Genomic DNA, 17,073 nt, shown 5'->3' with positions numbered 1-17,073 from the left:
GTGATAATGGGGCGTGTTGTTTTTTTTTTACTTTTTGAAATTTATGTGGGAAGGAGTCATTCCTGCATTTGATGCTTGGTCTGAACTTGTGTTAATTTATGTGTCATATGAATAAATAAAAAGTAATAAACAAAATTCAGTAAAATGAGAATATTTTAGTAAAATTACTCTGTCAATATTCTTTCCTCTTAATTTGCTCATAATTGAGGTAAATCTGGGCAGTATTCAATCCAATAGGTTATTTTGCCTTCAAAAAGTAGGCGAAAAATATGGACTTCCCATGGCTTCTATAAGTAGAAGCAAAAGATGTATTTATTTGCAGCACAGCAGTTCTCAAATGCTGTGTACTTCTCACCTGCATGATTTTAGTAATAGGAATTATTATAAATTTTTTTTCCTAACACACATTTTTTCGATATGAGAAAAATTGATATGAATTTCAATTTCAGGAGTGTCCAGTTCATGCTGCATTTTGGTTTTGGAAACCTTTTATATCAAGAGTCTTCTTCTTTGATACAGGTTGAAAGATGCATTTCTTTCTACATGATTCATCATACAAATAAATGCTCATTGGCAGAAAGCCATCCACTCTGTTGCAGCATATTAGGTAATGATTGTTTCCCATCCAAAGCCCAATGAAAAGACAGATTTCTAAAGTAATTCTAAGACTCAGAAAGAATAAGTTACTTCAGCAACTTCATATTACTCAGGTAAAATTCTCTCTGGTAACTATTGTTGGTGATTGTCTTCTGCAAAAGATCTTCATATCCACCCAGGTAATCTGGAGAAGTTTTTCTGGTTAATGTCGAAGTAATTCCAGGGACTTTTTTTTCTTTTGAAAGTAGGAGTGTATTTTGGATATTCTGCAGTGGATCCTAATTTTAAATAAAATTGTCAGTTTCTCCTTTATGCAGTCTTTGATGCCTTTGTATTTATAAACACAGAAATTACATGTGGGAAATTACCTATTGCAAATTCTTCTCTATGTTCTTAGTATGCCTTGACGATGTTTTGCAGGCGACATCTACATTTGGGAAGGCAAGGTAAATATTACTTAAAACATTTCTTTTAAGGGTTATGCCTAAGCAGTGTGACTGAAGTATAGGTTTTTCTCTTAGTGGTCTTCATTTTATTTTGTTTTGGGTTTTGTAGTACAGACTACTGAAGAGTCATTTATATTGCAGAGTTTTTTGTTTCACATATGTAAAGTCAACGTGATTAGATATCTGTTGTGAACAGTGTTCTTAATAATTCTCATGAAATACTGGGAATCCATTGTTCAATTCATAGCTTATTTTTCTTGAAAGGAAATGATGTCTTGCCTTATCTTCTTGGCTGAGTAAATTGTATTGGGGAATAAAAAAGTGAGTCAGCTGAGACTTTTGCAGGCAATCCACAAAAAATCCCAGACATTGCTGAAAGGAATGATCCAGGTTTCCCAAGTACCAGTCTGTGTCATTTGGCCACATGACACAGGAGTGGAGAAAAGCAGTTTTGACATGATAGGAACAGAATTTTTCCAATTCTTTTGGGTATTTCCTTTTAAGTTGCTCTAGGAGAAACTTCAGCAGCTTAAGACAACCTTTCCTGTTAAAAAAATACATATATATTAGGTATCTTCTCCATAGTTCTAAATATGTAGATCAGATATTTAAACACAGTTATGCATTAATTCTCTTGTTGCTTTCTTGATTCAGTACAAGACATAATTGGCAAACCAACTCCTTGGTTTACTTGTTAAGGAGGTTTTGTATCTCATGTGGGTTTTGTTCTTCCTTGTTGAAGAAATCTGGAAAACAGTTCTCATGGAAGTGAAAAATCATTTATTCATCTTGCTCTCATTCAGCAGTGTTCTCACCATCATTTTAGAAATTGCCTTGATATGGAGGGAAATTTTGCTCAGAAAGTGGAGTCAATCACTTTTTAAAGCTTTTTTTTTTAACAGGACTGAATTTGGGAAAGATAATTGAACAAGGCACATCTTTTTGCATTCTAAAACAAGTCTGGAGTCTAAACCAGCAATGTGATTTTTTCCACCTTTCATTAGGTAAACGCAAGCCAGACATTCAGCAAGAACATGCAGTGTTGTATTGCTGCAGAACAATTATGCCTTAAAGACTCTTGCTTCCTATTATGAGTAATTACTGTTAGATCATATTCTTAAGTGCTAAACTGAAACAGTGTTAGTGCTAGCTCAGCTCACACAGGCTTAAAGTAAAATATTCCTGTGAAATACCAACCTACAGCACTTTGGTCCATTGGATTCACAGCATGTCTTTGAGTTGCCATGGTTCTTTATCATATCCTTTTCAATATGTGAGAAGGAGAGTCGCCAGGTGTTCCCTGAAGTCAAGCACAAGACTGTTAAATAGTTACACAGCACTAAGCATCAGCTTTTGTAGCTAGAAAAAAACCCCAGTTTTGTAATTGACTTAAATATCCACAATTTTTTTGCACCTACTAAAAAAAAAAAAACATAATTCAGTGAGTGCAGTTAGTTCCTCCTTAACTCTCCAGCTGCTTCACAAACACAATTGGAATGTAATTAATATAGGACATAATAGTTTGGATGCTTTAAATTCCTACGAATGTTTGGATTTACTTTAAAATTAGGCTTAGTTCTGAATGTCCCTGGATTTGCTGAACATGATTTAGAGAACTGCATTATTCACAGAAATCTACAGCCTTTTAATTTCTGCTGTTTTGTTTTCTTTGTGCACGTAATAGGTTTGTGAGCTTGTCTCATGTAAGATGACTGTTCTAAAGCATTTTTGTTCTTCTGCTCATGCTTCTGAAAAATTGCTAATATAGCTCAATGCCCTGTTTCTAATACCGACAATCACTTTTGTCTTCTTTTCATGAATTACAGTTTGCATTGCTTGTTTGGCTCAGTTACTCTTTGCATTTAATTTGCACAGGAAGAAATTGCCAAATAAATCAGTACTTCTGTACTGGGCTTTGATAACATGGCCATGCTAATTAAAATGGTACCAGAATGCTTGAAATCTTTCGCTGAAAGGATCAGTTACCATAACGCACAAGTCAGAATGTTTCTGCAAACTAAAGGAGGCTCAATGTGACAGTGGTCTGGAGGAAAAAATGTAGCCATACCAGAGTTCAGTGAGAAACAATGTATCTTGATAGAAAACAGTTTGCTTCCTGCAGAAGTATCTGATTTGTGGATGCAATCTCATGTATGGGGAAGTTCCCTGCATTTTTAGCCACTTTCTTCTAATTTCCTTACAAGAGAGCGCAAGCTGCTGTTAAGCATAGTACCTGCACAAGGGAAGGCTCATATCCATGTGTCTGGCTGGAGTGCATTTAATATAATGCTCTTAGTAATGGTTAGTGTGCAGCCTGGCAGAGTGGGCTTGTATTTACATTTCAGTACAGGACAAGCAGTACCACAAATCTGCTGCTCTAAAGAGGGATTTCAGTTGTCTGAGCTGGAAATATCCAGGATGAGGTGTCTCGAAGATGGAATACTGAACATGATCTGGATACCCTTTCTATAGCACTTGTAAGTGATCAAGTTGTAGAGAAGACATTTCATAACTTACTGTTATCCATATTTGAGGTACCTCTTAGAACTTTTTCTCTTTTGTTTTGTTTGGCTACTAAATAAATTGATGTTAATCTGAAATCCCTCCTCTTTTTTGTTCCCAGCCACTGTTCAATTTTAAGGCCAGCCTGTGTGCTGGGGGGCCAGCTCTGCTGAACCTTCAAAGTCAAGATGATGTCCACTGATATTTCAAATGGAGGTTTTTTGATCTGAAGAGTTATTGCAGGGCTTCCAGCCTTTTTCCTTGCCACAGTGACTTCCATACCTAGTAACAAAGAAAGTGATATTTCATGTTAGATGGACAGATAGCTAGATTAGTAAGATGAAAACTGTTTTTTAAGAATGTTACGGTTTTTACTAAAGAGCTCATAAGCAATCAAAAGAAATACCTGGGTTCAGTCAATGGTTCTTTATCCTACAGGATGTTGAAACATTGAGAAGGTCTACTGAACAGTTCTATGAAACAGGGAAGACTACTGTGTTTACTTGATTTACTGTCTAAGAATTAAAAATATAATAATGTTTTTCATTCAATTGCTTCCCTGTTGAAGACACACAGTGAGGATATCTGGCCACAATATTTCTGAAGGTTTGGGGAAAAAAATAACCCTAACTGGGGTTATTTTAATATAATTATATAAATATATATAATATATTTAAAATAATTTTAAAAATAACTGGGATGCAGTTTCTGTACTGATCCATAAAAAATACTAGGTACTGTATAAAAGAAAATACAGGTGCTGTATAAAAGAAAGCTCCTTGTTTTGCTACTACTTCAGCAAATGGCTCTTTGTATACTCCAGATAGATACAAGATGTATAGGTTATGTAGGAAATAGCAAGCATGCATCTCTTAATGTTTATTATTTTCATACAGAAAATATGCATAGTGGAGTTAATAATGTAACAAGTTACCTATGTGTTTTTGTGATTATTAACACAAGAGCCAGCTTGAGATACTGGGGACAGGAGGGGTTACAGCTCCATTGGCACAAAGAGACTGGCAGGAAAATGTGTTTTTAATACTGGGGCAACACATATGTACAATGTAACTGCGTTTTTACCACTTCCTGATGAAGTTTGTTCTCTCAGTACTCACCTCTAATGTTTCTTACTTCCTGTTTAATAATGTCTCTTAGTGCTTGAATCATTTTAGAGGCTGATAATTTTCCATCTTCCTCTAAGAACTTCAACCAACCCCTTTCTATTGGACCCCTTTTGAATGATACATAATAAAAGGCTCCAGTATCATCAGACTCATCCAGCTGAAGCCTTGTAGAATCATTTGCATTCTGTTTTATAGGGATTACAAGCATGATGTCAAACTCATTTGGTTCAGATATCTGCAAATGTAAGAATAGAACAGACAATGTGCAACTTAGGTTTTATTCTCCTGAGATTTTTATACCAGTTGTGGTTTCATCTACCTTGGTGTCTGATGTGAAATATGAGCTTATTTCTGTGGTATTGCAAGATTACTGTGCATTGGGGTGGAAAATAGCAATTTGCAGCTCACTTCCCAGCTCTCCAACTTATTAATTTTTAAGATTGTTTTAAGATTCTTAAGCTGTTCTAAATAATTAATGTATAAGTATGCTCAGACATCCTCTTGCACTTTGGATGTGAGGAAAAAAATGCACTGCTAGGTCTGAAGCTAGTTTTAGACAGAAAAAAGGTACTGGTTAATCACAGAAGGTGAAGGGGTTGGAATGGACCTTAGAGATAAAGCTAGTCCTGACTCATCCTGCCCTGGGCAGGGATACCTTCAACTAGACCAGGTTGCTCAAGACCTTACCCAACCTGGCCTTCAACACTACCAGGTTTGGAGCATCCACAATCGCCTCAGACACTCTGTACCACTGTCCCACCACCTTCACAGTAAAAAAATTCTTTCTAATATCTAATCTAAATTTTTCTTCTTTCAATTTCTATCCATAACTCCTGATTTTTGAAAAAACTATGAACTAAAACCTGGCCCAGGGCTTCTCGTGCAGTGCTATTCCTGACAGAATGTGTTGCTATGCCGAGCTCACCTGCGTGCTGTGCGAGGGCAAGGCTTGCTGCAGCCTGAACCGTTCAGGTAGCGTTTCTGACTCAGTGCACGTAGCACCATTCAGCAGGTTACTGATCATTTTGTAATGCAGTGTGATTACTTCACAGAGCTATCCTTAGAGATGCAGTTACATCCACAGAGCCTTACTCGGCGGGAGATGCCAGCTAAGAGCGGCCCTCCGCGGCCGGCCCGCGTTCCCGCCCGCCACCTGCCGCCGCCGCCCGGCGGGAGAGCGCTGCCTCCGCCCCGGCACCCACCTTGACGCGCTCGTAGTAGCTGCCGGCGCTCTGCTGCTCCATGGAGCTGAAGCAGCTCTCCCTGTCGCGGATGGCCTGGCCCAGGTGCCGGACCACCGTGTTCACCAGTGTCGAAGCCTCGGACACGTCTTCGCGGAGCAGGCTGAGCCGCGACAGCACCTCCCGGAGCCGCAAGGCGTCTGCCGCCGGCGGGGGGCGACGGCCGGCGGCAGCGACCGCCCCGTCGGGCACCGCCGCGTCGCTCCCCGGGGCCGCGGGGACTCTGGCGGCCGGTGCCCTGCTCCGCGGGGCGGGGGGCGCCTCTGCGCCTCCCGCCGCCCCGCCCGCTGGCGGCTCCCGGGCAGCGGGGGCTCGCCGCGCCGAGCGGCCGCCCCGGGCCGGGGCTCCGTCCGTGCGCGGTGTCCGGAGGGTCGCGATGGCGCTCGAGCCTTCACCCGCGACGCGGCCCCGCGAGGGGCTTCGGGCTACGCCCTTCTGCCTGCCCCGGCTCCGCGGAGCTGTGGAACGCGTCCCCCGCCTGGCCCGCGCCCCTCTGCCACCCGCGGCGTCCATGGCCGCTGCTCCCTCTCCGCACCGGCAACACGGCGAGCGCGGCCCCGCGAGCAACGGGGTTCCCGCCTCTGGCTTCGGGCGAGTTCCTCTTCCAAGAAGCGCGCCTCCCCTAGGAAACGAAACCCGCCGAGCGGGGCGGAGGCAAGACGTAGCCCGGCGCGCCAACTTCAGCCCGGGCACAGGCTAGCTCCGGCAGCAACAGTGAGGCTGCGGTCGGCCTCCAATCCGACGGGAGCGTTTTCCCGCTCCTGGGCGGCTCCGCCTGCCCGCCCGCCCGCGGGGCGAGGACACGTGAGCACCGGCACCGCCCGGCTTTTCCAGCCGCACGGGAGCCGGGACGGGCGGCCGCGGGGAGGCGCCCGGGCCGCCGCTCCCGCAGGCCCCGCCTCTCGCTCCGGGCCGGAGGAGCCGCGGCGGCGCTCCCGGCCCAGCCGCCATGTTCCTGCGGAGCGGTTGCCGCCGCCTGCCGCTGCCCCCGGCGCCTCGCCCCGGGCACCGCCGGGCGGGCAGCGAGGTCGGGGCGGCGGCAGCGCCGCGCTACGAGGTGGTGGTGATCGGCGGGGGCCATGCGGGCACGGAGGCGGCGGCGGCGGCCGCTCGCGGCGGCGCCTGCACGCTGCTGCTCACGCACAGGATCGGCACCATCGGTACCGCCGCGGGTGCCCGGGGAGGGCGGGGGAAGCTACCGCGGGCGCCTCGGGTCTCCGGCGTGGGGAGCGGCGCTGAGCCGGGGAGGTCGCGGGGGCCTTTGCGCGGTGCTGAGGGTGTCCCTGTGTCATTACCCAGGGGAAATGTCCTGCAACCCGTCCTTCGGCGGCATCGGGAAGGGGCACCTCATGCGGGAGGTGGACGCACTGGACGGGCTGTGCGGCCGCGTGTGCGACCGCTCCGGCGTTCACTACAAGGTGCTGAACCGCTGCAAGGGCCCGGCCGTGTGGGGCCTCCGCGCCCAGATCGACCGCGGCCTCTACAAGGAGAACATGCAGGTGAGGGGCCGGCTCCCGGGTGTTCTGAGGCGGGATGCACCCCTGAGGATTACGAAGAAAGGGGCAATGTTTTGTTTTTCATTATTTACCGATCAAACCTAGATACTTTTCTGTTTGGTAGTTGGATGCAGTGTAAGTTGTTGGAGTTCAGCGCAGTTTGAAAAATTCTCTAGTGTTTTAGATACAGGTGAGGCTTGATGACCAGTTAGTTTATTTGAGCTTAAACTTTACGTGAGTGAAAACTTCTACCTGATAAATCAGGATAGTACCATAACTGAGTGTCTGCCAAATGACCTGGTAAGAATGGAAGTGGGTAATAGACATTTCAGAAATCAGCAGGGTTTGGGATTGCCCATATGTCTCATAACTTCCTAGATTTTTGCAGTAACTCCTTTCATGACAGAAAGAAATCCTTAACACACCACTGTTGACAGTTCGTGAGGCGTCTGTGGAGGATCTTCTCTTGACTGAGCCAGAACCAGGCCGTCCCGGGAAGTGCCAAGTCACAGGAGTTGTTCTGGGTATGTGCTGGTAACTCACTAAGTGCCTTCAGTTACTCCACACTAAGAACAAGCCTTTGGGGTAAATATTTCTGATTCACTGATGAGAAAGATGAATTTATCCTATTCTGATTCATTAGAGAGAAAGATTAATTAGCCAACAGAGCTGGTTTAGGTAAAGTGAAATAAACCAGGTTAATATGTGTAATACAAAGTAATACAATGTCAAAAATACCTGGATTAGTAGTATACTGGGACATGAACTAAGTTAATTTTCTTCAGGCTAGTGATACTGAATTCCATGCTGTGTTATGAGGTTTTATTTGGTAAATGGTGTATGCTGCCCTCAGTGTTACAGGACCGTGGGGTCCTCTTAATAACAGGCGTGTAATTCATTACCCCTTGCTGTTATAATAAACAAGCTTTCCGAAGTAAAGGCCTGGATATGGGGTTTTCTCAGGAGTGGTTTTATTTTTTAGGAATAACTTGCTTAGTTAATAAAAAATATACAGAAATAATTACATGCTGTTTATTGTAGTTATTACTATTGATGCTTTTATTATGGAGAAGCTGGTATTATTTTATAATAAAGACAAATAAACCCCCAGTGAGCACTGGTAGTTTCCAGTTCTCCCTTTAGACAGAAGCACCAGAATTCCAGGGCTTTGTTGCTACTAAACTGTGCACGTCTCTGAAAACGTGCTGTTCCAGGGGATGGGAGCACCGTCCGTGCCGGGAGTGTTATCCTGACCACCGGTACGTTTCTGAGGGGTGAGATCCACATCGGCCTGGAGACGCACCCGGCGGGGCGGCTGGGGGACCAGCCAGCCATCGGGCTGGCCCGCACTCTGGAGAGGCTGGGCTTTGCTGTGGGCAGGCTGAAGACTGGGACACCGCCCCGGCTGGCCAAGGATACGATTGACTTCGCTGGTCTGGAGGAACGTGCGGCTGACAACCCTCCAGTGCCCTTCAGCTTCCTCAGCGAGGCCGTGTGGATCAAGGTGGGGTAGCACATCCCACCCATCAGGTGCACGTGGAGCCGGGTGGGAAGTGGTTCTGGGAATGCCGTGCTCATCATCAGCCAGGGCGTCAGGGCTGGGAAAGGCAGCTGGGATGTGTTTGTACTGGAGGTGTTTCGTTTTTGAGGACTCTCAATGTGAGATGGAAGTTACTTGTGTTCTTTTGAAAGCAAATACCTTCTCACTCTCACTTCTCCACTTGAGAACTGAACATTCTTTACCTGTGGAGTCAAGAGTTTTGTGAAATGTGATACTGCTGCTAGTATTCTTCATGTGCTGGTTTTACAAAATATTCCAGTATTATGCCTGTATTGTGGAGATTTACAGTGTCTGGCTTCTTATCTTAGCTCTGGAATAAGGTTAAAAATGTTGAAATTAGAGATAATTTGTAGTATTGACTAAGAAAGGATGGATTTATCCACAGAGCTGAGAGGTGGCCGGTTAACAGTAACTTAAAAGCAGAAGAGGTTCAATTTTCTGAAGAAAATCTTGGAACATTGGCTGGTTTTGTGTAATGTAATTAAACAGCACAGAGCTAAGTATCAGGAGTTAATTTGCCCTGGAAGTTATAGGAATTGCAATAACCTTTTACAATCAGGATGGGGCAAAAGTAGTATCAGGTGAAGGCCTTGGTATATGTAGGAGAGGTTTTCATACAAAGTGTTTTAAATCTAACAGCAAAAAGTTGTTAGACAAACATTCCTAATAACAATTTTGGGTCAAAATTGAGAGCATATCAGGAATTTATTCTCCGTAAACATGTTGAAAGAAGCAACAATTTTCAGACATTTATATATGCTGTAACATGCAGGATTTTTTATAGATGCTCCCAGAAGTCTGGCCAATTTATTGCATCATGATATAGGTGTTCTGTTTCTTTTATTACTACTAGAGCATCTCATGTCTTTGTTTAATGAATAACCCAGGTTTTATCCAGCTAAACAGTACTTTATTAAATTTGCTGTCCTGGTTAGACAATTACTATTGATTAAGTTTCTGGAGTGTACAGGCCTATGAAGTGGTTCACTTACCACACCTGCAATGTATTCACTTTTTCAAGACAGCTTTCTTGTCTTTGGTATCTAGTTCATCTCAAGTTATATGACAACCATTGACCAATTCTTTATTGAATTTTGGTTTTCAACTGTTGATTAAGTTTTCTGTGGGTTATGGGTCCATGGAGTTCCTTTCTGCAAGTGCAGCGAGATGATTTCTCAGGGTTTTGTACTGACACTCAGCCAACACAGATCTAAATCAAAACCACATAAAATCACAAGACTTTTGTTCTAAGTAATATATAATTCAGTGGCAGTGTTAAAGAGTTATGGTGCTACATTGTCACAGTTTTGAATGTGAGTCTGTTGACTCTTTTTCAGAAATATCAGTGAAATACTTTACTTCACATGGTGAGGTTTTTTTCCAAACTTTGAATTTTTCATGTTAATTGCAGAGTTTTGTGGTTTTTTCCTCTTCGAGATAATTTTTTTTCTTCACTAGTTTTTTTCTTCACCCATTAATTGGCTGTTAGCTGTAGGGTCAGCACTTATTCTTCTGACTCCAGAGGTTTCTTTCCCTGTGATCAGTTTGAATGCTCTGATGTAACATGTTGATTTAATGGGAATATCCGTCCTGTAGTTAGGAATATGGCATATAGGATAGAACTTAAATTCCAGACTCCCGGATTCCATCCTGTTCTTGGTCTGGTCTTGGGCACGTTGCTCAGGCTCTCAGATCGCTCATGTTCAGTCTGTCCAGTGGGTATTGGGACAGCCCTGCTGACCTCTCCCAGAAGAGAGAGCCAGCCATCATGGGAAAGGTCTATTGAGTAAGGATACTTACAGAGTTATTGAGTGAGGATACGGTGTCATGGCCAGGTTAACTTAGGCCGAGCTTTGGCGTGTTCCAGCCGGAAGATCAGCTGTCCTGTTACCTGACTCGCACGAACCTGAAGGCCCAGCAAATTATCCGCGATAACCTGCACCTGAACAACCACGTCAGGGAGACAACCAGGGGCCCACGGTGAGTGTGGGGCATCATGCAAGGCTGTCAAGGGGACAGGCTGGAAGTCTCTTTGGAGCTGTGGGTCTCTCCTGCTTCACTTCTGGAAAGTAACTTTTTCTCCATGTCGGGTGCTGCTCATGGCTGTTTACTGTTACAGGTACTGTCCCTCTCTTGAATCAAAGGTTCTGCGCTTCCCAGACCGAGAACATCAGGTGTGGCTGGAGCCAGAAGGCTTGGATTCCAATGTCATTTACCCCCAGGGCATGTCCATGACACTGCCACCTGAGCTACAGGAGCAGGTGATCAAATCCATCCCAGGCTTGGAAAAAGCCAAGATATTACAGCCAGGTGAGGGCTGAATAGTTTTGAATCTATTAGTCATATTTATTTACTAGTTAATGAAAAGCTGGTTTTGTTTAGAGCATAGCAAAACATGAAGCAAAACTAATTCCTGAATGCAGTGATTTTTTGTCTGCTTGTTCAGAAGTCATAAATAGAATTGATAAGCAATTCTGCTCCACTGGTTGCCTTGACAGTCCCTCCTGTAACATCTATCTTGTCGTGTGTCACAGGCTATGGGGTGCAGTATGACTTTTTAGACCCCCGACAACTGACCACTTCTCTCGAGTCACGTCTTGTTCAGCGCCTCTTCTTTGCAGGCCAGATAAATGGCACAACAGGCTATGAAGAAGCTGCAGCTCAGGTGGGCAAATCTAACTGTTGTATATTCAGCACTCAGAAAGGGATATTACCTTGGCCTTTGTGATAGTCTTGCTAGGCCCGTTTTGTGCTCATGAGATGTTCTTACTTTTGTTGCACACCCTGATTCCAGACTTGCCTAAGATATTTTTACTTGTGTCTGTACAAGTATCTGCAGTTGCTATCCCTAAAGTTGCAGTAACAATAGTAATTGAAAGTCCTGTCAAGTGTTTCAGTATGGAGACTGTGCAGTGGGTATAGTTGAAAACGTGGGAATTGTCTCCAGACACATCAGCAGGGGCCAAGAAGCCCTTCAGACCCTCAGAATGTCACAAGAAGGAAGCAGCCTGGATTACTGGCACAGACTGTTGCATTTTCCTGGGCGCAGTTTGACGTGTGAGCCTTCGGGGCAGGTATGCCCAGTGTTTGCTAGGAAGAGAGCGATGGAGTTTGGTTTGTTTTGCCCGTGCAGGGTGTGATTGCTGGGATCAACGCGTGCCTGCGGGTCCAGGGCAGGCCCCCGTTCACCGTCAGCCGCACCGAGGGCTACGTGGGGGTGCTGATCGATGACCTCACGGCGCTGGGCACCAGCGAGCCCTACCGCATGTTCACCAGCCGCGTGGAGTTCCGCATGGCCCTGCGGCCCGACAACGCCGACGCCAGGCTCACTCACAGAGGTGTGCTGCTGTGCCAGCCCCTGCACTGACCGGCCCTGCCTGGCTGTGGACCTGTGTCTCATGGATACCTGTCTCTGCAGGGTTTGAAGAAGCTGGGTGTGTGTCACAGCAGCGATATGAGCGAGCGGTTAAGATGAGAGCTGCGTTAGAGGATGGGATCGCGACACTAAAATCGCTTCAGTTGAGCATATCCAAATGGTCCCAGTTATTACCAGGAGTTCCCATAAGTAGCAATCGCAGGTCACCTGTCAGGTAAGTGTTACGCATGGAGCTTTCTGGTTATGCTTGCTTTAGCACATCTGGCTAGTGGTTTCACAGCATTTGTCCATCCTTCCTGAAGCTGTCAGTACTCCAAGATTGCTGTTCTGGCTTAAGCTAAGAACTTTGTACATTTGAGCTTGGAATAGCCCTAAATCTGCCTTACAGGTGTGACTCCTTTTTACCATAAATGTTTACTCTTGTTCTTCACAGTGCCTTTGATGTCCTTCAGTATCAAGATGTCAACATGGAGATTCTGGCAAAGGCTATCCCAGAACCCCTGGGCAAGCTTGCTCAATGGAGGGAGCTGGCAGAAAGATTGAAAATAGAAGGTAGGGTACAAGGATTAGGTTCTCTCGTGGTGATCTGTACATGTTTGTTCAGTAAGGGGACAGCAGTTGTCCTAGTGTGTTTCATGTTGCTGCTTAGAGAAATAAAACACTGATCAGAGTGTGAACTTTTTACCATAAGCCACAGCCCTTTTTTGGACTGATGCACTGATATTTCACTCTGTGAGTAAGATCACTCTTTGGGTTTTTTTCCTCCTTACTGCCCTATCAAATAGGCCATCCTTCGTTATGATGAGAAGATAAAAACAACCCATGTATCTAAATTCCTGTAACAAATTGAAGAGTAGTACTTCTTCCAAAGCAGTGATGGGAATTAGGCTCTACAGTCTATAAGGCTGGAAATTTCCTTAGGAGCTTTTGACCACCTCAGTGAAATTTCTCATTGTGTTTTGTGCAAGTGATTTGTTTCACATGAATATCTATCTGTATCTGCCTTTCTTGTTCCCCTGACCACCACAGCTGCTTACGAGTGGTGTGTGGTCAGTCAGCAGCAGGAAATGGAGGAGGTGCGTCGTGACGAGGCGCTCCAGCTGCCAGAGGACCTGGATTACTTTGCCATTGATGCCTCACTCTCGGCAGAGGTGCGGGAGAAGCTGGATGCAAACCGCCCCCAGACGGTGAGAAACTCAGCCACAGCGGGGCTGAGCAGCACTGAAATCCCTTCTGTCTTCTCAAGGGGCAGGGGGTGAATCAGGGAAAGGAGCACCCACAGGTTTGATCTCATTCTCACCAGCTCCACGCAGTGTGTAGGTTTGGTGGTGGTTAACTCGTTCCTGTCTCCATGTGCAGATTGGCGCGGTCAGCCGTATCCCTGGAATCACACCGGCTGCTATTGTTAACCTGCTGAGGTTTGTGAAAACCAATCACCGCAAGACAGAGAAGCTAAACGCTGTGCCTCAGTCTGGAGAGTACTTCCCAGGGAAAATGTACTCAGGCAAGGCAACTTCACAGAGATAGATTTCAGCAGAGTTTTCTGAAGAGGAGACAAAGTTTGTCAAAGCATCTTTGTAGAGAATGGCACTGATCCTGCCAGACTTCGTGGCAAGATCCCCTCCTGAGCCTCTTCCCAGATAACACCCATGCTGGCTGGATCCAAAGCAGTTGTGGTTGGGTTCTGTGGCAGTGTCATTGCATAGAACAAAGATGATGAATGCACAAAGTAAATGCTCAGAAACCTGAATATAGCCTGTGATTTTGCTGATGCAAACGGAGAGACAGGAGAACTGCTTTTGAAATGCCACTCATCTGGAAGACTTTGGATAGTCAAAATCTGTATCTTGTAAAGGACAGTGTTTAGTTCTTCTGAAATGAGTAAGAAATGTTACCATGCAAAGCTCGTGGCAGCACAAGAGGATTGGAGCTGAAAAGTGTGTTCCATTGAGTTCAGAGCTTGTGTTCATAGCTGTGCAGTGACTATGCACAGGCTGGTGTCTCAGTGTGGTGTCAGCCAGAAGGAGACATTTGGCTATGCCACACGAGTATTTAAATTTATGCAGGAGAATGAATGCATAACATTCACATCCTGTAGATGTTTTTCTCTTTTAAAATAAATAAAGCTTATCTTGAAACTTGCTGAAGAACTCGATTATCATTTAGCTTTCAGCAGGGCCTGGCCAGTTCATGGATCACAGTTCCCACATGTAAGGTGGGCTGAGATTCACTACAGAGCTGGGGGAGGCAGCTGGACAAGGCTGGGTGCTGAGGAGGGTGGGGGACATGTGGGAACCTGCCCCATGGACCTCAGCCTGGGCACTGTGAGGTTCTGTGATATGCTGTGGGCTGGAGGAGTGGGATTCTCATCAGCCCTGGTCCTGCAACTGACAGGAACAGAACGTGGATTTGAGCGAGATCGAGTCAATTGGATCAACCGGGCAGTTGATTACTCACCAGCGAGACACATGGAGTCCAAGCTGTTCTGTGCATCTACCAAATCCTTGCTTGACTCAAGCAGCAGTTTCTGATGCTGGTGTCATTTCTGAATGTCCTCTGGCTTCAGAACACATTTTGATACAGTGAAATCAGAGAATCTTTTAGGTTGGAAAAGATCCTTAAGGTCATTGAGTCCAACCATGACACATACATATGTCTGTCATTTTGAAAATATGATTCTGGAAATTTCTCTGGCATATTTGCTGTGGTTGAGGGTTGCTTCCTGCCCAGAGGAGTCAGAGTAAATCCCTTTTGTTGACAGAGACTGTCATGCAGCAGGAGGATGAGCAGCGTTTGCAGTTTGTTTGGGGCATTATCCAACCTGCCTAAAAGCACTTCCCTGTCACCGTCTGCTGGCTGGTGTGGAAGAGCTTTAGACACGTGATCTGTAGGTCAGTTCATGTCAGAATGGCTCAGAAAGGTGAACATCTATCTGCTCCTTTATTTCCGTGGCCTGTTTTCCTTCCATCATTGTTGGCTCTAAGATTTGCTTCACCCTTGCAAGCCTTAAGTTCAGCATAAGAAAGGCAGCTATGCTTTCTGTGGTGTAACTTGGGCTCCAGGGATGGTGCTCATGGAATTCCAGCTATGTGAATCCAAAGAAACCCTAAATCTTCACTTTTAATCTGATTATGCAGTTTCAAAACTATTTCCTAGTTCTTGTCAGCAGTCATTTGACAGGACTCTAGCTTTCAGTAATGTGTGTATTTAAAGGCAAGTACCTTGTGCCTTGCTACAAAAGGAAACATTTTGCTTTGCTAAATTTTTCTGTGCTTCTGGTCTCACACATGCAGCATAAATGAAAGGGTGATTCCACTGGGCTGGGCTGCTCCAGTGTTAAAGAAGAGCAGGAGGGGAGTTTTCTTCCTTTAACAATTTCATGGTGCACAGCTGTGATCTAAGGATGGGGGAGGAGTTAAGCTCAGGGGGAACTGAAGTCGTGAGTGAGTTGCTTCCCAGCAGATCCTCTGTAACAACTGCTCTTTCTGTTCCAGTGTGAAGCGTGTCCTTGGCCTCTGGTGAGTTCCCTTGTTAAGACAGGGTCTCCTCTGTTCATGTATGTAGGTTAATGGTGTCCATATTTGCTGAAATGGAAAACCTGGCTTGTGCACAAGTTTGAGGACTGGCCATCCCTCAGGTATTGGTTTCATGTGTACAGAGCTTGCCACAGTATTTTGTGCTTGTTCAACAGTTCTTGTGTGAGAAGACTTTTAATGTGAAAAGAAATTGCTGAAGGTAGTATATGCATTTTGGTAAGAAAACCAAGCACAGAAAGGCTAAATAATCTGCTTAAGTAGCATAGACATATAGGAGGGACGCCTTGTGCCATCTGGTTTCTAACCTCTGGGGATTTGTTACAAGGCCCAAGGTTTGGTTTTTAGGTGTCACAAAGTGATCTTAGACCTTCCCAGGTCCTGTGGCCTGCTAAGACCAGCAGGATGGGAAGGGCAGAACTGGAGGAGTCTGCTCTTAACATGCCTGCTTTTCCTTGCCTGAGCAGTAATGAATGGCACTTTGTTGTCCTGTAGGTCTTGCTGTCACCAGGCTAGCAGGGAGGGAGGATGTGAGGTGAGGTTGACCTAACTTGTTGCACATACCAGCTGTCCTTGTGCTCCCTGCTTCAGTGTGTGTGTGTGTCTCTCCTTCCCTCCTGCAGAACCCAGGCCTGGTGATCAGCACTACCACTCTATCTTACCCCAGATTTTTAAGACAACTTATTTTCCTTCCCTACTCTAGTTTTCATTTCATATGGTACTTGAACTGAGCAGTTTCTTCATCTTGTCTTTATTTCTGCCTGGAACATGAAAGCAAGAGAAAAATAGAAAGACATTTTTTGCTATGAGACTCTAAAAGATGCAATCTTTAACTAACAGTCTTTGCATGCAGTGGTTTTAGATGGTTTAGGGGTTACCAACTTTGATGACCATACCTGCCAGGTTGTGTTCCTCATGCAGTGACAGGTATCTCAGGATGGCATTTAGTGGATGCAGGGAGGAATCTACTGTCCCCTTGGAGATGCCGTTTCCACCGAGGAGGTGCTCTCAGTTCTTCCCACCAAACCATGGCTAATGCTGCTCAGAGTCCTTCCAGGGTGTTCTTTCTATCCTTTGCCTTGATTTCATGGCTCTACTGAGAAATAAAAGCTGTCTTTCCCCTCCTTTGATTAAAATTAGTTGTGGAGATGGGAGACTTGCTGGGCAATTGCTATTGGGACATAAAGGGCAGAG

At 45.2% G+C, this 17,073-nt stretch overlaps 2 protein-coding genes across 2 annotated transcripts; one reads left to right on the top strand and one right to left on the bottom strand.

Annotated features, from left to right (window-relative positions):
- Positions 1-177: 177 nt before the first annotated feature.
- CGAS (cyclic GMP-AMP synthase) lies at positions 178-6,426 on the bottom strand. The gene is made up of 5 exons (XM_054280292.1): positions 5,875-6,426; positions 4,664-4,907; positions 3,582-3,827; positions 2,241-2,343; positions 178-1,587 (listed from the first exon to the last, which is right to left on the bottom strand). The coding sequence occupies exons 1-5, from the start codon at positions 6,424-6,426 to the stop codon at positions 1,245-1,247; spliced, it is 1,488 nt and encodes a 495-aa protein (XP_054136267.1). The 3' UTR covers positions 178-1,244.
- A 436-nt stretch (positions 6,427-6,862) lies between these two features.
- On the top strand, positions 6,863-14,477 carry MTO1 (mitochondrial tRNA translation optimization 1). Its single transcript, XM_054280335.1, has 12 exons — positions 6,863-7,073; positions 7,213-7,412; positions 7,816-7,933; positions 8,624-8,913; positions 10,838-10,950; positions 11,090-11,280; positions 11,505-11,635; positions 12,104-12,308; positions 12,389-12,560; positions 12,780-12,898; positions 13,376-13,533; positions 13,706-14,477. The coding sequence occupies exons 1-12, from the start codon at positions 6,863-6,865 to the stop codon at positions 13,871-13,873; spliced, it is 2,076 nt and encodes a 691-aa protein (XP_054136310.1). The 3' UTR covers positions 13,874-14,477.
- The last annotated feature ends 2,596 nt before the right edge of the window (positions 14,478-17,073 follow it).

The sequence above is a fragment of the Melozone crissalis genome, unplaced genomic scaffold (assembly GCF_028551555.1).
Source record: "Melozone crissalis strain CALT ecotype California unplaced genomic scaffold, PUWL_Pcris_2 ptg000027l_1, whole genome shotgun sequence".
In the NCBI taxonomy this organism is placed as follows: Eukaryota; Metazoa; Chordata; class Aves; order Passeriformes; family Passerellidae; genus Melozone; species Melozone crissalis.
Note: the sequence above shows the minus strand (reverse complement) of the source record. Positions and strands in the feature narration are given on the sequence as shown.